This window comes from Euleptes europaea, chromosome 2, assembly GCF_029931775.1.
Source record: "Euleptes europaea isolate rEulEur1 chromosome 2, rEulEur1.hap1, whole genome shotgun sequence".
NCBI classification, from domain to species: Eukaryota; Metazoa; Chordata; class Lepidosauria; order Squamata; family Sphaerodactylidae; genus Euleptes; species Euleptes europaea.
Genome location: NC_079313.1, coordinates 104,758,244 through 104,778,386, shown reverse-complemented (window position 1 = coordinate 104,778,386; position 20,143 = coordinate 104,758,244). Strand labels below are relative to the sequence as shown.

At 43.6% G+C, this 20,143-nt stretch overlaps 1 protein-coding gene across 2 annotated transcripts in view; it reads right to left on the bottom strand.

Annotated features, from left to right (window-relative positions):
* MYH7B (myosin heavy chain 7B) overlaps positions 1 to 18,765 on the bottom strand; it is a 57,871-nt gene extending 39,106 nt beyond the window's left edge. For both annotated transcript variants that reach the window (XM_056844984.1, XM_056844983.1), the window contains exons 1-10: positions 18,631 to 18,765; positions 15,927 to 16,030; positions 10,698 to 10,841; positions 9,330 to 9,486; positions 8,426 to 8,453; positions 5,633 to 5,729; positions 4,841 to 4,864; positions 1,645 to 1,737; positions 784 to 847; positions 588 to 686 (exon numbers count right to left, since the gene is read on the bottom strand). In XM_056844984.1, coding sequence (XP_056700962.1) covers positions 588 to 686; positions 784 to 847; positions 1,645 to 1,737; positions 4,841 to 4,864; positions 5,633 to 5,729; positions 8,426 to 8,453; positions 9,330 to 9,486; positions 10,698 to 10,841; positions 15,927 to 16,030; positions 18,631 to 18,733 — 913 coding nt within the window. In that variant the 5' untranslated portion in view covers positions 18,734 to 18,765. The remainder of the gene's footprint in view (positions 1 to 587; positions 687 to 783; positions 848 to 1,644; positions 1,738 to 4,840; positions 4,865 to 5,632; positions 5,730 to 8,425; positions 8,454 to 9,329; positions 9,487 to 10,697; positions 10,842 to 15,926; positions 16,031 to 18,630) is intronic.
* Positions 18,766 to 20,143: the final 1,378 nt, after the last annotated feature.

Here is a 20,143-nt window from a genome sequence, read left to right as displayed (position 1 = left end):
AGTCTAACACACACTCCTTGCAGAAGCATTTGAACACTTCAGCCCTTTTAAATTGTTCAGTCCCACCACATATGTGTGGAGTGCACATTACATGCGATCCTCCCAATATGTGCAATCACCATTTTGTCTGAAAGGGGCACAGTGCATATTTTTAGCTTATGAAAACACGCACATTGCCACTTTCAGACAAAGAGGTGATTGCGTGTATGAGGAGCGTCTCATACAGCACATTCTCCCCATACAAGTGGTGAAATGCAATGACTGAAAGGGGCTTTCGGTCTACTCAGAAATTGCCTTTCATTTTGAAGAGTATTCATAAGACCCTAATTAGTCCACTGGGCTATTAGCTAGAAAACTGAATCCATTCAGAAATGTACTGCTATCAAGCACTAATGCCAATGGCACAAACATAGGATTAACCTGACTTTCAAAGGCATGAGCAGCTATAGCTTCTGTTGAGCTGGGCAGCAGCTGGGGTTGTTCAACAACCCAGGATTGCAGACTGCTGGGCATTTCTGTACTGCAATTCTGTGCCAAATTTCCCATGATTGTCAGATTCCACTGCACATTATTTTAAGGCCTATTACCTTGGAGCTCTGGTTTCTTTCCAGAAAGGATTTGATAGTAGATGTGGTAGCTTCTCTCTCCTGGCTGCTGGAAAATCACTCTTGATTTTTCCAGCAGGTCTAGAAACAAAGACAACAAGTTGTATTTATGGGGCTACTTTATTATACTCAGCTAAACTCCAATGCCATTTAACAATGGCATGAGCCATTTACTCACAGATGTCAATGTCAGCAGAAGCCAGCTTCCCTGAAGGACCAAAATGGATGCGGATGAATTTCCCCTAAGATGTGACAGCAAGGAAGCTAGTTCATATACTGGACAAATTAATGAGGGCATTTGCAACAAGCGGTTCTTTACATTTTACTTTTTCTTATATGGGTGTTAATTGCCATGATGAGCAAGGCAAGGCATATATGTCACTTCTCCATTCTATGCATGCAACAACAACAAAAAGATGCTCGTGTCTGTCTAAGGAATCCTTAGTTAACTGAAGTTACTTAGAACATATGAAGCTACCTTATGCAGCGTCAGGCCAATAGTATCTTAACCTTGTCTTTAACATATTCTGTTCCAAGTAGCAGTGGCTCTCCCAAGGCCTCAGAGGGAGATCCTTTTGGCACTATACCCTATATCCTTTGTAAGCTGGCTACAGAGGTTGATGCAAATGCTGTGCTGCCCCACTGAGCTATGATCCACCCCATTTGGCCCGATGGATGCTTTCTACGTGCATTTAGGTTCTAATCCAGTAATAACTTACACATAAGAGAACACTGTGGCTGCAATCCTAAAGACATTTTCCAGGGAGTAAGCCCCATTGAATAACACAAAACTTACTTCCAGCTAGACCTGCTTAGGATTGCTCCCTTCCAAAGAGTCCGTTATTTTTTCTTAAGACTATGGTGCTCTTATAATCAGTTACGCCAGGCAAGAATCAGTTGATTAGATAAGGAATACGTTTGCTGCATTTGCATCAATCAATTATATCACACAGTTCTCTATACCTTCATCAACAAAATCCCCATGCATACTATCTGTATAAATTCTATACATTGGCACGTTAACTTTGACTATACTTACAAATCGCGAGGAGTTATCATTTCTTAGAGTTTTGGCATTGCCAAAGGATTCCATAGCTGGGTTTGCCTCAATGATTTGATCTTCGAGAGTACCCTAGGAGATGCAATGAGAGAATCATTCAGATCCCCAGTGGTTACCCTGAATGCTGCTGATAGCAATTAGAGCAATATCGTGCAGAAGAAACTATTATTCACTTCAGCCCTAACCAACGTGCCCAATAATTGCCAAGATATCATTCCATTTCACTTCTACAAAGGGTCCCGCAAGCCTCTGACCAATCATTTGGAGCCTGTCTACATATTATCTGGAAATAAATGGCAGATATGAGGTGGTAAAATTCTTGACTTCAGACTGCAGAGATCCCTTACACATCAAATAAAATTCCCCATATATAGTGAACCAGCACCTCATGTGACGTCACTGATGTGCAAGGTCTTTACATGATAGAGCATTTGAAAATATGATGTGGTAAAGTCTAGAATTTGACCACTGTGTTTCATATGATGTGCATAAAGGCTCTGCTAGGAATAGCAGCAAACCCTGAAACAAGTGGTGAAGCCTTTGATTTGTGTGACCAAAATATATGACCCATTATATCTCAAGTATCTGAATATTTTTCGTTCATGAACATGATAGCCAACATTGTGTAGTGGTTAGGTATCAGACTAGGATTTGGGTGACCTTGGGCCAGATGTGCTGTCTCAACCTAACCTAGGCCTTTTATGCATGGCTGTTTCCCTTGTGGTCACCCTTCCAACGACTTCGGGTCGTTTTGATTTTGCATGCCATTTCCAACCGTCAGAGGTTGCCTCACTCTCCCCCTGCATTTCCCCACATTTTGCCTGCATTTTCAAATTAGAGATAAAATAGGTCCCTGAAAACACAGGTAAAATGTGGGGAAACACAGGGGTAGGGCAAGGCGACCTCTGACAGTTGGAAACGGCATGCATAATCAAAACAAAGACCCAAAGTCGTTGGAGGGGTGACCGCGAAAGAAACAGCCATGCATAAAAGGCCCTCGTTATTGCAAAAATAAAATGAAAGAGGGGAGAATTATATTATAAGCCAATTTGGAACCCCTTCGGAGAGAGAAGCAGGGTAGAAATACCTAAATAAATAAAGTGATCATTGAGGCTGGGTATGATTTTGCTAAAGATTCCTCTGGGCTGGTTCACACATTTATAACTCCTCCATGGGAATTGGCTTCCTGAACACAAGTATGTGGAGAAAGAGACTGAGCTGTCATGGCTGCAAATATAACCAGTGACTTGAGGGAGAAAACAGATGAAGGGGCCTCATGACTCATTTGAAGGAACCACCTATGTTTGCATATCCTTCCAGTCAAATGTTCTTTTTCTGTGCAGCTGCCTCAGTGGGCTCAGATGTCACAACTGGCGCAGTCATCTTTAGGAAAACCATGACCACCTTTACTGTCTACTTTGATGTTTCAGGTTCTTTTTTCTTCTTTTTCTTTTTAATGAAAAGAACTCTGAGTCAGCACTAATACTTGAATTTCTAATCTAAATGGACTATAATTAACATCTTACTTAGCGCCTTGTTCTCTTGGATGCAAAGGAAGCCCTTGATATAAGACCGTGCCCACAAACAAGGCTCTCCGGTTACTGATTGTGCCAAGGCCCACACTAGCACTGGGGGTGCCACTTGCTATGGTTGGCAACAGGAGCCCTGGGTGTACACTCTATGAGTGACCTTGCATTACACTTATGCTATTTATTTTATTTAGATATACTATTTAGACCCAGAGCCTGACTGATCCCTAAGGCACTGCACGTCCATTTCTCATTCATCCTCACAACAGTGCTATTATATAAATTGAAAACTGCAGGCCTAATGATATGATAGCTTTCCTGGGTGTGTCCTGGGTTGGCTCAACAGGCAAGTTCTCAGAGTTCAGTGCTCCTCAATTCAGATCGGGGCCATGGTGCACAGAGAATGGGAACTGAAGCTCCCCTGCTAGGGCTGCCAACTGCCCAGAAGATCTCCCAGAATTAAAACTGATCTCCAGACTACAGAGAACATGGCTGCTTTGGATGGCAGACTCTATGACATTGAACTTGGCTGAGGTCCCTTCCCTGCCTAAACCCTGTCCTCCCCAGGCTTCACCCCCAAATCTCCAAGACTTCCACAACCAGGGGTGTTGCCACCCTATCCCCTGCCCGCACATCATTTTCCAACTTGAAATGGACTCAGGGAGCTGCTATTTGTCCTATTGGGGAAACTTAATGTGTGGTCCATCAGTACATGTCACATGTTCCCACTGGGGCTAATAGAGGCTCCCCAGGGCAGTTTCAGGTTAGAAAAACGGCATGAGAGGGAAAGGCTTAATCTCCCTGTCCCCACACACTATGGTCCCAATCCAATTTGGGCCCATGTACAGCTGGGAAGTACAGAACTCCCAATTCACATCTGTTGACTCAACCCAGGAGAAGTGCACTGTGCAGTTAGGCTCCATGATATGGTGGGCCTGATGCAGTAGGGTTGCCAGTTCTGGGTTGGGAACCACCTGGAGATTTGGGGGGTGGAGCCTGGAGAGAACAGGTTTGGAAAGGGGAGGGACTTCTGCAGGGTATAGTACCATTGAGTCCACCCTCCAAAGCAGCCATTTTTTCAGGATAACTGCTCTTGGTTGTCTGGAGATCAATTGTAATAGCAGGAGATCTCCAGGTGCCACGAGGAGGAGGAGGAGGAGGAGGAGGAGGAGGAGGAGGAGGAGGAGGAGGAGGAGAAAAAGAAGAAGAGTTGATTTTATATGCCAACTTTCTCTACCACTTAAGGGAGACTCAAACCAGCTTACAATCACTTTCCCTTCCCCTCCCCACAACAGACACCCTGTGAGGTAGGTGGGGCTGAGAAAGCTCTAACACTGCTGTAACTTGCCCAAGGTCACCCAGCTGGCTTCGTGTGTAGGAGTGGAGAAACAAATCCAGTTCACCAGATTAGCCTCCTTCGCTCATGTGGAGGAGTGGGGAATCAAACCCGGTTCTCCAGATCAGACTCCACCGCTCCAAACCACAGCTTTTAACCACTACACCACGTTGACAACCCTACTGAGGCAGCGATCTGCAGGAGCAGTACAAGGTTGTACACATGACAAGGAGTGAGGATGGTGCTCTTTCTTCCTCCCAACAGCAGAATTCTACACACCCTGGATCAATACTTCCGATTCAGCACTTACCCCAGTTTTAGTGGCAGGAGATTGCTAGGGAAAGGTAAGAAAAATACAATTACAATTCCAGAAACAGAAAGTCAGAGACACAGAAAACTACCAGCTAAAGAGGAGGACATTCCAATTTTTTTCTGGAAGAATATCCAAAAAAGCATTAACTGTTCTAATCCAGAAAAGATTAAAAATTGAAAAAGTACACCAAAAATATGTTAAATAGATTAGATCAAGAAAAGCCTCAAGAAGCAAGAGAGTTAAAATCCAAACTCGGGGAAGGAAAACAATGCTGGTGCATTTCCTTTGGCGTAACCAAGAACAAAAAGGAAAATAAGCAACTGCAAAGATATTTCAAAAAGGAAAAAAAGAAAAGAAAAAGAAGAGAAATAGCCAGATGGAGAAGAAAGAGAGCAAGAAAATGTACAAGATGGAGAAGAATCAAAAGCAACAATATGGATAACAAGGCAAGACCACAAAAAGCAAGGCTTAAAAGAAAGAGTTACAAACTGGCTTTGGGGTATTTTTACCCTCTTTTAAAAAGAAAAGGCATGGGGGTCAGAGGAAAGAGACACAGTCTGGAAAAATCCACAATGCGGCCTCTGCAGGGAACGCAGTGCCAATTTTAAAACCTCTTTTCCCAAGCGCAACTGTTTCAAGCCTTGCTTGTTTCAAAGTAAAAAAAAAAAAAAAAAAGTCACGTCCAAGCACTCTGCCAAACACCAAAGAAGGTCAAAACAAAACCAAAAACAGGAACAAAAGAAAACGAAAACAGCAAAAAAAAAAGATTTTTTCAAACGAGTCCCTTACTCCTTTCTTGCCTGGAGAGTCACCCAAGGCTGCGACAATGGCAAAGTATTGAATGACCCGCTTGGTGTTTACAGTCTTACCAGCACCAGATTCTCCGCTTAGAGTAATAAAAATACACAGATCAAGAAAGTGAGGCGGCTACTGTCCAAGATAACACAGACACACAGACAGCCAACTTCCCAACCACCCAGAAATATACAATGGAACTGGGGGAACGTGGGGGGATGTATGCTAACCCAGCAGCCCTCCTGCACAGGAGGTCTGAATGATGGAGTGTTGGTAGTTCCCGATAGGTTTGCTGGCATTTGTAGGAGACCTTCTAGGGAGGAGTCCCCTGAAAAACCAAGGGCAGTATGAGATGGAGGAAGCCTACCTAACATTGCTCCTGAAAGTACGAAAGATGATGTGCACACTGGTTTGAGCTCAGTTGGCTGGAGGCTGAAGCCTACATTTATCCCATACTGGCTTGCAGGGATGAGTTGTGCTTAAGGTTGCCAGCTCCGGGTTGGGAAATAGTTGGAGATTTTTGGGGGCAGAGCCTGAGGAGGGTGGGGTTTCAGGAGGGGAGGGATTTCCTTTCCTTTCCTTTATCCCTTAGAAGCTCCTTGATCCATTGATCTTGAGCAGCGTAAATCTAGTGTTTGAGGGATATAAGGACTGAAATAAATAGGGGAGGGATTTCAATGCCATAGAGTCCAATTGCCAAAGTGGCCATTTTCTCCAGGTGAACTGATCTCTATCAGCTGGAGATCAGCTGTAATAGTGGGAGATCTCCAGCTAGTACCTGGAAATTGGCAAGCCTAGTTGTGCTGAAAGACTGCGTTTGACCTCTGGAAAAGCAGTGATGGAGAGGCTGCGTTACTTTGAACTTAGTGTATCTGCACACCCTGTAACTTCATACTGCCCACAGAATATTTACAAGCTGCACTTTCTGTTGGAGGCAGTTCACTAGGAATAGGGGGAAAGGCAGCTGCGCTTGAACAATTATTTCTTGATGGATCTGTTTGCCGTGGGCAAGAGTTAAGAGGGTTAAGTGGTTAGCAATCCTCCAGGAAAGGCAAGGCATGGGCTTGAGGGCATGCCAGGTGCTTGACCATCACCCTATGCATCCCCTCACACCACTTGAAGAACAATCGGGTTCCTCTTCCCACTTGGATTCCTTCCGTTCTCCACAACTACAGAGAAAGCACCATCATATTTCTGTTAAGCCAAAAATGCTTTTTTTAAATCCCCTTTTTAAGAGGCAATGGAGTGGAGACAGATCTTCCTTCCTTTCAGATATAAACCTCAAGAAAGCTTAGTCCATCCATACAACAGAAGGAAGTGGAAAGCCCCAAAATAGAGAGGTTTTGGCCCAGGCCCAGCAGGATGGCTCCAGAGTCTAGGCTTCCTTATCACACAAGCTAGTATCACCCTGCTGTCTGCAAAGCCCTCTGGCACTAGCCTGGCATTGATTTCATGCCTATAGTTAGCTGTTCTTCCATTGTAATCCCAGCACACAAAGAGCCACACTCACAGGGGGAGTGAGGCCTCTGCAGGACACGAGCCAAACATCTCAAGCTAACAGCCCCTGCTTTACCTAATTAGGCCATGGCCAAGGCTACAAACAACAGGGGGGTTCGGGCAGCAGATAAGGCTTTATATAGCCTCCTTACCATGGCAATTCCAGTCATTGTGTCTTGCCCCTTTCATCTCTTCACCAGCTAGCCTCAGCTGCTTTTTCCCACAGTCTCTCATTTCTCCCCATTTCTCCCCTCTCCAGATCTGCCCATCTAATATCCTCGCCTTTCTTTCACCACTATATCCCCAGCTGGGGTTGCCAACCTCCAGGTACTAGCTGGGGATCTCCTTTTATTACAACTGATCTCCAGCCGACAGAGATCAGTTCACCTGGAGAAAATGGCCGCTTTGGCAATTGGACTCTATGGCATTGAAGTCCCCTCCCCTCCCCAAACCCTGCCCTCCTCAGGCTCCACCCCAAAAACCTCCCGCCGGTGGCAAAGAGGGACCTGGCAACCCTATCTCCAGCCCTTCTGAAACCTCACTATTCTTCTTTTATCTATTGTCAACCGTCATCAGTCAGCCTGCTTCTCTTGGCCCTCTCCAAAATGATATACTGCCACCTTTTTGATGCTTTCTCCAGAAGTTCCATGTTTTACTCTTCAAGTTCTAATTCACCCATCCAATGAAATACAGCCACTTAGTAGCCCACCAGGCACTTGGTAGACCTGATTTTTGCTCTCAACCAGTAGCTGCAGTAAGAATTTGGCACGCATGTGACAAGATACGATGCATGGTTAGAAGGCTAGGGCCAGGCTTAATGAGTCACAGGAAGTGAAGACTCTAGCTTCACTCAGCTTTGTTCATGAGTGCCTCGGGATCTCTGCTTAGGAAATGGATTTGTTTAATTAGGCTTCCTATGAGAGATTTCTGCCTTGGAACAGCTTAACATGTTGCCCAAAGAGACAGATGGTACAGACAGGAAGTATGAGAAACCACACACCGACAGGAATTTTCTATCCAAAATTAATTGGCAGCATACTCCTGGGAGGGTTGTAGCAGCTGTTGGTTGATATAAAACAGCCAGAAAGTCTGTCCTGGGTGTGTATGGGGGAGATCTTATGTGACAAATTGAAAGGGGAAGAGTACAAAACGGTAGCCCGAGATATTCTGTGGTGTGACTAAACAACCCGGCTATACTTTTCTGACAGGGAGAGATGGAAACTTTCCTCTGCCGTTCACTCACACTTATGAAGTACAAGATAATGGTATAGACTCAACACATTCACTTACGTTATGAGCATGGACTGATTCTCCCGATCTGCAAGGTAAGTGACATCTGTTACGACGCAAGTCATTACTCTGAGCATGGGATAACATGCCAATAAAAGCATGGGAGAAGTTGGGGTTGGCACACATTCCTCAACTACAACCATGTTTCCACAGACAGTCCCATCACTACAAGGGCATCTTGCTCATCACCATATGACTATGACAAAAGGATATTTGAATGCGAACAGCATATATATTTGAAAGCTATAAATATAAGAGAAGAGTTTTAGCTTAGTGATTTCACTCCACATGCGCAGAGGTTGCTTCATATTCATAGAGCATGTATACCATCACTCCTACATTCTGAAGTGGTATAGTCATCATCCTGTACTATGTGTTTCTTCTGAACATTAAATTTGTTAGACTGCTGAGGCAGATGTTCCCGTGGCTAGTTGATATGGGTAAACTACTGATTCCACAAGGGGCCCAGTTGTGTCAGTAGTCCAACCTCTGATGTGGGAACACAGAAGACTGCAGTCGCAACATCCATAATTAAAGAAAAATAGCAAGCTACACTTGGCTAGTATTCACCCTTGTGGCATTCCACATGCTCCAGTTTCTGACTTCAACAGAAAAAACCTTTTTTAAAAACAATGCCTGCACTTGCTCTGAGAGGAAGGACTCTGTTCTCTTCCCCAAAAACTTCCCCAGCAAGATGTTTTCTATGAGAAGGTATGGATCCAAAGCTTGTAACAGCAGAACATCAATGAGCTACTGTTAGAAAAGTCTTACATTTATTTAGGGTATTAGCTGCATTCTTCAAAATAAATGTTCTAGTACGTATTGCTTCCTAAATCCCATGGATAGTGTAAAGCCAATTCCCTTTCCAATAAAAACTTTAAAAGAGAAAGGACGAGATACTTACTGCGTAACATGTCATTGTAGGCATTGTCTGCAATGGAGTAGATGTGGGGCGGGACTTCAGACCTCCGCTTGCCCTTATAGGCAGCTACCACAGGAGCAGTATAAACTGGAAGCCATTTATATGGGTTTATGGTGACACAGAACAACCCGGAGTAGGTCTGAGGAGAAGGAGAAGGCATGGTAAGGCGACTACCATTTTTCTCCCTCTGGTGACAAAGGGGCTCTTTAGTCAGGTCAGGTGCGGGCTATTCCACATGCCTAACCCTCCCCTCAGCATCCCTTTTCAGTTATAACATTTTACCACACAAACGGGGAAAATGTGCTACATGTGATCCTCCCAATACATGCAGTTGCCATTTTGTCTGAAAGGGACAATGCAGGTATCATGAAGATCTCATGTAGCACATTCTCTTCATGTGTGTGTAAAGCACCATTAAGTCACAGCCGATTTACGGCAACCCAGGCAGGAGGGTTTTCAAAGTAAGAGACTAACAGAGGTGGTTTGCCACTGCCTTCCTCTGTATAGCGACCCTAGTATCCCTTGGTGGTCTCCCATCCAAATACTAACCAGGGCCAAAGGGTAGTGATTGAAAGTGGCAACTGTTGACCCACATTTCAAGTTGCATGTGATTACTGCTCAAGAGCATCTTATCTCTGGTTTTCATGAAGGATAAAGAAGTCACCATATCAGCTACCAGTAATATTTGTAATAAATTGCTTTGGGGGCAATTTAATGTTGACTAAATCCAAAAAAGAGCTTTGAGGCTTGCTATTAACCATGTCAACAGTTCTGAAATCTCTTTGCCCCTCTCTCAGTTCTTACTGAAATATGAAACGGGAACCCTGAATGGTAATTAGCCATATGATTTACTTGCTGTTCCCTCTCGTGTGAATTTGCAAGATCCAATCTATCCTCACGTCTTTGCAAACAGAAAAACGAAGACATTTCTCAGATCATAGAGCACAGGGTAAAGGACAGGAATTTCGTGACATGCTAGTTCACCACTATTTGGAATGGCAAGGAATTTCTGAGGAAATATGGCTTGAATCCTATGCAGAGCGAGTGGGGTCATGCTCGAAGAAGTCAACCCACACACACACACACACTGCATCCTTCTTTGCTGCCCACAAATCATACTCCTTAGGGTTGGTGGACTTAAATGAGGGGGGAAACTGGCAAAAATTGCTTTTCCCCTCTTTCTCAAATGGAAAAATCATTCTGTCAGAGGAGCTACTACTGTGTCTGAGAGAATAAGAAGCAAGCCTTTTCTTTTTATGAACAGGGAGAGCTCTGTTCCAGCCAGTGTCATTCTTCTGTCCCTGAATCAAGATGCAGTATCCTCAGTCAGAGTCAAATTCTCTTACTTACATAGATCATCCACTTCGCATAACGCCGTCTCAGGTTATGCAACACGGAGGCCTCATTAAGGTGGGTTAACATTGCCATGTCTTCAATCATGTCAAATTTGGGAGGGTTCATTTGTTGAACGTCATCCTCCTTAATAACAAGAGTCTGCAGGGATGGAACAAAACCATTCATGATACTGAGAAATGAAGCAGCACCTCTTACACTGAACAAACTAGTTCCATAACGTCAGATATCACCCCTGACCCTTTAACTTACTGGGGGAAGTTCCCAGTGGGCTGCTGCCCTGGAGGGCCACTGGTGGCTAAGAGTAGGGATGCCAGCCTCCAGGTGGGATCTGGGGATCCCCTGGGATTACAGCTCATCTCCAGACCACAGAGATCAGTTCCCCTAGAGAAAATGAATGTTGTGGAGGGTGGACTCCACAGAATTGTACCCCATGGAGGGCCCTGTCCTCCCCAGGCCCCAGCCCCAAATCTCCTGGAGATTCCCAACCTGGAGCTGGCAACCCTACCCCCATCACCCCCCTCTGGTGGCCAGGGAGGACCTGGCAGCCCTAGCTAAGAGTAAGCAGACCCAAGAGGTCCCTGCAGTGTAGGCAGTGATACAGGAGCAGTTCATCCTGGACTCAGGCCCTGGCAATGCTGGCTACTGCTGATGGAGGGCTGACACATGTTGCCACAGCCCAAGTGAAAAGAAGCAGCCCCTGCAGCAATGCCTGAATTGCTGGGACCACCTGCTCAGCTTGCCCCAAGGCTGTAGTCAGTGTGGCGTAGTGGTTGGCATGTCCACTTGGAATCTGGGAACCCCAAGTTCAAATGCCCACACTACCACAGAAGCTCACTGGGTGACCTCAGGCCAGTCACTCTCTCTCAGGAGACTTTTGTTGCAAGGATAAAATGAAGTGACGGACGATGTTCTAAACTGCTCTGGGTCCCCACTAGGGAGAAACTCAGGGTATAAATATCTAAATAGATCATAAAGTGAGCATCCCATCTCACATTCACTCCCTTCTCACTAATGAATGCCAATCTCAGGCAGTTCCATAATCAAATCTTTGCTATTACTTTTATCTCTGCTATACTACAGAGCATAAAACAAAACTGCTAAATCATCAGACCAACTTCTACCTAATCTTACATTCTGCTTTCCACGCAGGCCATGTCCAACCCAATGCACTTGGTTTAAACTTAGAATATTAACATGAATTTTAAACTTTAGAAATAACAATAGTTAGAAGTCTGAACTACCCAGCTGTAAGAACTCACAGTTCACTTTAAGAGGTAGCATTGGGGTGGATCCTACCCCTATCCTGCCGCACTACTGAAAAAAATGTGTCTTATTTATTTACATATTTATATCCCACATTTCCTTTTGGCTCAAGTCTGAAGCCTTTTTCTACTTAAGTTGGAGGAATGCTGGGAGAAGGCTACCTGGAGGACAGATTAATCTCCCTAAGTGCCCCATGAAGCTCACAAGCACAACATGAGGGTGATGGCATTCTCTCTGTAATTTGTCCCTTGTATCAAAAAAGACGTAGATGACTGAGATATTGTTTAGTTTTCATGATTAATAACTGTTCATTAAATTTCACCATTCTTTAAAGGCAGGACAAAAGCTCTGAACTGCAACCATAACAGCCCTTGAGTGAGTAGAAGACACTTCTACTTGTATAAGGGGATTCTGTCCTAAAGCTGCAGCCCCCTGAGTTGACTCCCAGGATTTGAGATGCAGCATGGTAGTTTGCAGAAGCCAAGGGGAAGAAGGAAAGATCTTGGATTCAACCTTCTCTGTTTCAAGTTCAGGATGTTAAATGTTAGCAAAGAAAAGTCCTAATTATGAGGAAGTTCAGCAATGGAATGCTACTTTTAGATGACTGGGAATTTATGTTGTTGAATTCGCAAGAAAGGGTTAGGTAGACATTGGTCAAGCATTCTTAATTGTTGAGTGTTTTGTTTCATGCAAAAGATTAGAATAGACAACACTTTGGGCCTTTCACACTCTATTACAGCCCATTTCTGAGGGGGGGGGGGGCTCAGCCGTTGACTGGAGGCAGCACAGCCGCCTGCCACCAAAGGAGGATTTGCCCCCACACACACCAAAGCCAAAACCTTGTTCTTACCTGCAAGCCCTGTGGAACTGCTCCATAGTGTTCCACGGGGCTACGCCACCTAAAAAGGTGGAGTAACTGGAGGTAAGGGCAAAGGGGGTGTTCCTGACCTGAAGGGGGGTTAGGAAGCCACCTAAAGGTGGCTCCGCCCCCAGAATGCCCCGGGAGCACCCCCCTGGGACAACGGCGCACCTGGGACAAAGGAGGTGTGCCATAAGGACGCCAGCAGGAGGCCACACCAGTATCCCAGGGCTGCGCTGCTATGGCAGCACAGGGAAGCCGGCGTGAGAAGCCCTACGCCGTCCCCCATGCCACTCTGGGTGGCGCAAGCAGCCAGGATGCCGGCGCACGTGGCCTGGATGCCAGCACAAGCCCTTGCCTGCCTCCTAAAGACTTTTGGCCTTCCAACTCAGGAATGAGCGGTTAGACAACAAGGTCATCTTTGAGATTCTGTTACTCCTATTGTGGTAATTCCCATTCTGCAGAAACCACTTTTCATTAATTTTCAGGCCTTCAACACTAGGCTGGAAATATGGCAAAACAGACTGTTGATCTAAATGCTTTATTGACTGCCAATTCAATCCTATGTATGTTTACTTGGAAGTAAATCCCATTGACTTTCAAAAGTAGAGCCTTAGTAGGGTTGCCAGGTCCCTCTTCGCCACCGGTGGCAGGTTTTTGGGGTGCAGCCTGAGGAGGGAGGGGTTTGGGGAGGGGAGGGACTTCAATGCCATAGAGCCCAATTGCCAACACGGTCATTTTCTCTAGGGGAACTGATCTCTTATCGACTGGAGATCAGTTGTAATAGCAGGAGATCTCCAGCTAGTACCTGGAGGTTGGCAACCCTAAGCCTTAGGGGTTGGACAAGCCAGTCACATCTTGAGGTGACTCCTGCAATTGCACACCAATCGCTCCTGCGGCTCTAATGCGGCTGCTGCTGTCAAATTTATACAGATAAATATAACCTATACAAAATAATATGCCACAGAATTTTAATCAGGAAAGTGTGGGGTTATTTAGGCAAACAGCTGAAGCGTACAGTTCATTACTTAGAATAACTGGAATTAGTTTGACCCTGTAAATCCAAGAATTAGAATAACTATCATATTACACATCTGTGCCTAAGGAAAAGGAATTGTCTTTAACAAATGTTACTGCTCATATGAAAAGAAAACAACCTCACCAGTGTAAGTTTAATTAGGCAGACATGTCTAGTGGCTAAAAACAAAACTAAGCAAACAGAAGTCTTGATGAGACACATAGCGAGGCACTGGCGCAAGTGAGGCAAGAGTTTACAGCAACAGGCTTGCGTAGTTTTCTTGTTGCTGCTATGGCAGCTAATACAGTGCAGCAGTGACTGGGCTCCCACACAGCAGGTTTCCCTGGGCAAAATTATAGCTCTTGCCAAAATTATAGCTTTCTAAGACAACAGGCTTGTTTTCCTTATTAAGTTTATCATTTCTTTTGTTTTTGCTGTTGAACTGATATATGAGAAATTCATTGCGTTTAGGATAAACCACTGTATACATTTTGAAGTATTACTCTTAGGAGCAGAATTATCTGAGCGAGCGAGGGCTGATTCTCACATCAGGAGATGTGTGACGACTGATCCTCTTTAGCTCCATCCCTGCTGTCTTGGCCAAAAACATATGGTCCCTTAACCCACTTTATTCCCCGTTTCAGCCAGGATCAAATTGACCCGGGCTGGGGGGAAACTGTATGCATTACCTTGAAAAGCAGGGACGAAACTGTGTGCAAATCCATCCATGTAAACAGAAAGTGCGGGAGACGTGCAAGCTAAACAGGAACTGTGCACGTCTCCCACACTTTCTGTTTATATGGATGGATTTACACACAGTTAGAAAGCTAACCAACACTATCACACACATACCCTGCACAATCTTCCCATTCATGAAACGGCACAGCAAAGAGACATGGAGGACATGGAACCACACTTCTCCTTTGACATAAGAACTGGTCTTAATTCTTCATCTCTTGCCCATAAGAAAGCAGATATTCCAAACATTTTAATAACTTTTATGTATAATTAATTACAGCACAATAAGGTTATGCATTTTAATCTCTGTATAGCAATTGTATATTTGTATGTAAATTGTGCTGTTAAACTGATGCTGACTGATCAACTGATGATCCTAATAAATGTTGATTACTTCAGAACTATCAGTAGTGTAGGATGTACTGATGACCACAGGCATGAAAAGGGAATTAGATTCAAGGAGGACTGGTCTATCAGTGGCTACTAGCCATGGTGACTAAAGGGAACCTCCACATTCAGAGGCAGTAAACGTCTGGAAATTAGAGCCAGGAAGAAACATCTGGGAAAGGCCTCACACAATCAGAGGCAGTAAACTTCTGGAAACCAGAGCCAGGAAGAAACATCTGGGAAAGGCCTCAGCATCCATGCCATGTTGTTGGCCCTGCAGAGTAACTGTTTGGCCACTGTATGAGACAAGATGCTGGACTAGATGGACCACTGGTCTGATCCAGCAGGGCTCTTCTTATGTTCTTATCAGCACAAATCTGAGACAATACACCATGGTTAAATATACTCTGGCTTGGATCTTATTCTTGGATCTTCCATTTCTGCAGCACTGTCCTCTCTTGGAGAGAGGCTCTGCAATGGACCACCAGGGCAATACAGCAGAAGGGTTAGGATCCAAGCAACTTCTTCCTTATTTCCTCTTCCACATGGTGACACACAGACACTTCATGATTCCTTGCTTTTTTATGCTTGTATATCATTTGGGAAATTGCTTATCTTTTTTCTTTTCCTTTTAAATTTTTTTATATGGAGTTGAAATAAAAATATAACAGTGGTGGCAAATGAACACATACGTTTCTAAAAAAGATTTCTAAATATATAAAAAAAATCCCTATGCAATTGTCATCTATATGCCATGCATTAAAATACTGATAAAGTTGTAAGGTCCTCGAACCATTGATTTACAGGAGGTGGGCATTTATCTCTCCAGAGCTGTAATACAAGTCTTTTAGCTGTAATAAGGGCATGGAGGGTCCATTTTTGTTAACCATCAGTTAACCTCCAAGAGTTAGGCAGATAGTTTAAAAGTCCATAAGCATCCTCAAAAATCACTGCTTACCTTTTTATCTTGGGTCTCCACGGTGACTTTGCCACCAGAGGATTCTTTGATTTCAACCTCAATATAGGCCAGCTTTTCATCTGGAACCCAGATCCTCTTCTTTCCTTTAGGGTTCCCAAACAGAAAATACAACACTCAGGAAAAGTGTGCGGTTGTTTTGCTTTGTTTCATTGCGCCATTCTGGGTAGTTTCGCATGTCCATAACAATATGGTCTAGCAAAGTTAAACACAAAATTATTCCCCCTCTTCCTTTTACTCTCTGGTCATCAGACCGGTAAATGCTGGGACCTGCATGCTGACTTTTCTTTCACTTTCCGCCCGTTTTAACTGAAATCGTTGGGACTGGAGTGCTTTAGGAAATGTTCATAATTTAAATGTGCTCACAAAGATTTGAATTTATAACCTTATTCTTCTTATTATTATTCACAACTGAATGCCCAATTATAAATGCTCTTAGATTTAGGGTTTTTTCCTTCTTTTTAGAAAAGTAAGATATAACTTATTTGAGTTATCAGGGATTAAAATTGACCAAGAAGATTTAGGATTTAGTTTTATCAAACTTCTACTCAAAGCCAAATTTTAGAACTGAGTTTTTAAAATGTCAAAAGTTTGGATTCAGATTTTGAAAATCTAGTCCTGTTTAAAATTGTGAGTGAAATTTTATTTCAGTTCTACCCAAGGTATATTTTCACATGAACAAATTGTCAGAGTGACTACTAATCTAGAAAAGTACAGGAGAGATAATTGGCTGCAGCCATGATGAGAATAGCTCGACTGCTTAATTATTAATCATCCCAGGAACCATATGATTGAGAATGAAAGGTACATGAGAGCAAATCTGGCAAAAAATCAGGATGTAAATACTTCTAATCAATAAATAAACACCCCTAAATAAAAACAAATCAATAAATATATTAATAATGAATTAAGTAACTATTTCAAGACTCAATCAGAAATTTCTAGAACTGGCAAGTTGGGCACATTGCTGTTTGCCCCAGCTGAGTCTAATCTGGCAGATGAGCAGGGTATGAATGCATCACATAACAAAATGTGTGTGTAAAGTGCCATCAAGTGACAGCCAATTTATGGCAACCCAGTAGGGTTTTCAAGGAAAAAGACAAACAGAGGTGAATTGCCATTGGCTTACTCTGCATAATGACTAAGGTTGCCAACCTCCAGGTACTAGCTGAAGATCTCCTGCTATTACAACTGATCTCCAGCCAATAAAGATCCATTCACCTGGAGAAAATGGCTGATTTGGCAATTGGACTCTATGGCATTGAAGCCCCTCCCCTCCCCAAAACCCAGCCTCCTCAGGATCCATCCCAAAAACCTCCGTCGGTTGCCAAGAGGGACCTGGCAACCCTAATAATGACCTTGGTATTCCTTGGTGGTCTCCCATCCAAGTACCAACCAGGACCTACCATGCATAGCTTCTGAGATCTGACAAGATCAGGCTAGCCTGGGCCATCCATATCAGGCATTCAACAAATACCCAAAACTAAAAATAGATTAACAGATATATTAATAATAGGTTAATGAATAATTTCAGGACTAGATCACCAAACTGGACACAGTGATGTTTGCCTCTGGTCAGTCCAGAAGCACATAAATTCTAGCACTGCTTCAAGAGATGCCCAAAAGCTTTTCTACATTTTGACAAGGAACATCTACATGTATTTATGTTTCTGAATTTGTTCATGACACTTTTACCATCAAGGGCTGAGTCAGGTGGGAAATGTATTTTAGGAGAAACAAAAGCATTATGGTCCACATTCCTTGTGCATGAACCTTGAGGTATTTATTCTGAAACAAACTAGATCATTCCTAGATCATGTATGGCTGTTGCAAGGACAATGGAATCACCCTTGTGAAATATGATAATGGCAGCAGTGGAAAGTTATATGTAAAGAATCTAGTACCAAATCCTGCTGTAAACCCGATTTGTCTTCATGTGAAAGAAGCCTACGTAACAGCTACCTGAACAAAAATTCTCCATAGGTTTCTAGTAATCAAGCATTTCTATCTCATATAGTCATTCCAGAAGTCCACTTTTTATTTGAAGCCCCACTTTACACATTACCACAAGTGGTGTAGTTACAATAATAATCCCAATCATATCAGTGTCTCTCTGTATAGCTGCAAAGATGATAGGGCACCTAGGAACTAATTATAAGCATGTCCACAAACTACTCTCAAATAAAGGTTTTCCTAGGTGTGGTTATAATTGTCTCAGACTATACAGAGGTCTATTCATGGAACCATCTAACCACCCCCCACAAAAGTAGCCATACCACCTACACAGTATACACAAGAGATAGGAGGAAAGGGAACAAGGACCACTCACTTACCATTTCACTGAAACACCAACATGAGCAAACAAAGGGTTTGTTTCACCTAATTTAGAGTCATGTGAAAAGCTGCACCTGCTACAGGTTCCCCATATATGCAACTTTCAATTGTAAAAGGAATTAACCTGTTCAAGATCTGGACTAGACAACCTTTCTAGTGGCCTCCTTTAATTAAAACTAATTCACGCCACGTATCTTGGGCAGAAATCTCCATTGTTCCCATGAAGATGCATGGCATCCACAGGAAAATGAGATGAAACAATGCTATGGTTCCCTGGAGACAACAAAACTGTGAAGGAAGGCAGTGGAAAGTATGGTATCAACCGTACTGTTAACAACAAATATTTTCTTACCATCAAATGGGATATTCTGATATTTCATCTGCTCCTCATAACTTTTCCGGAGGTATTCAGCAGCCTCCCCATACTCGGTCATGTCCATCATATGAGCAGACATCTTGCCAACCAGAAGGAGAAATTTTGGACAGCAGCAAGCAGTCAAGAAACACTCTAGAACATTGAGAAGAAGGGAAACAGGATGTCAGTCCAGGAATCAATCCCAGTATCAATATATACCATTAATTTAATGGTCTCAAGAAAAGGCTCTCCATTCTCTTTCTCCCATCTAAGCATGTAAAGATTCTTCTAATGTTGAATATTGTGTATTTGGGCTGTTGCACAAGTTTCTGCAGGCTACAATACATTAGCCTGTCTTCCTCTAGCCAGAGTTAATTCCTCTCTTTAGTGGATCAGCTGCTTATTTTCTGCTACTAAATCAAAGGCAGCCACCTGATACAAGCCTGTATCATGGTTCAAACCTAATAAATAACAGCAGCATCAACAAGTTCATTACACACTTCATTATGCCTTTATTCCAAAACAATAACAATATTGATGATAATAATAATATAGATTGTGGGAGCCAGCATGCTGTAGTGGTTAAGGGTGGCGGACTCTAATCTGGAGGACCGGGTTCAGTTCCCCACTCCTCCACATGAAGCCTGCTGGTGACCTTGGGCCAGTCACAATTCTCTCAGAACTCTCTCCGCCCACGCAGAGGCAGGCAATGGCAAGCCACCTCCAAACATCTCTTGCCTTGAAAAACCCTACATTGTTGCCACAAGTCAGTTGTGACTTGACGGCACTTTCCACCACCACAATATAGATTATAGCAATTTTCTCATCTAAACCTGTTGTGCACAGGTGGACTACCTTCAGTCTTGCATTATCTATATTTTTAAGAACTAAAATTCCTTTGGCTCACCAATGCTTTTTGAAAGTTATAATGCAAGAGTGCCTTTTGCTGTCCAAAAAGAACTAGTCTGTGCTAGGTGATCCAGAACATGCAATTCTTGATTAAGGACTTAAGAAGCACATTGCAGAACAAGATCAACCTTTACCAGTCCATCATTTGCAAGAATCCCTGGAAGCTGCTGAGATGAGATAGTCCATCCATAGATCATGCTCTATGTTCCGGCCTCTACTACCTATGCCAGTTTACATCTCACAGATGTCACTGTGCTTTAACTCTGATTGAGCTAACATCTGTATATTTGCTAGTACATCAGTGGTAGCCTGACCTGGATGGCCCAGGCTAGCCTGATCTTGTCAGATCTCAGAAGCTAAGCAGGGTCAGCCCTGATTAGTATTTGGATGGGAGACCACCAAGGAAGACCAGGGTTGCTGTGCAGAGGAAGGCACTGGCAAACCACCTCTGTTAGTCTCTTGCCATGAAAACCCCAAAAAGGGGTCGCCATGAGTCGGCTGCGACTTTACGGCACTTTACACACACACACACACACACACACATCAGTGGTAAAGGTGATGGGCAGAAGCCCAATTGCAGCTAGGCCATCAACCCTTGTGA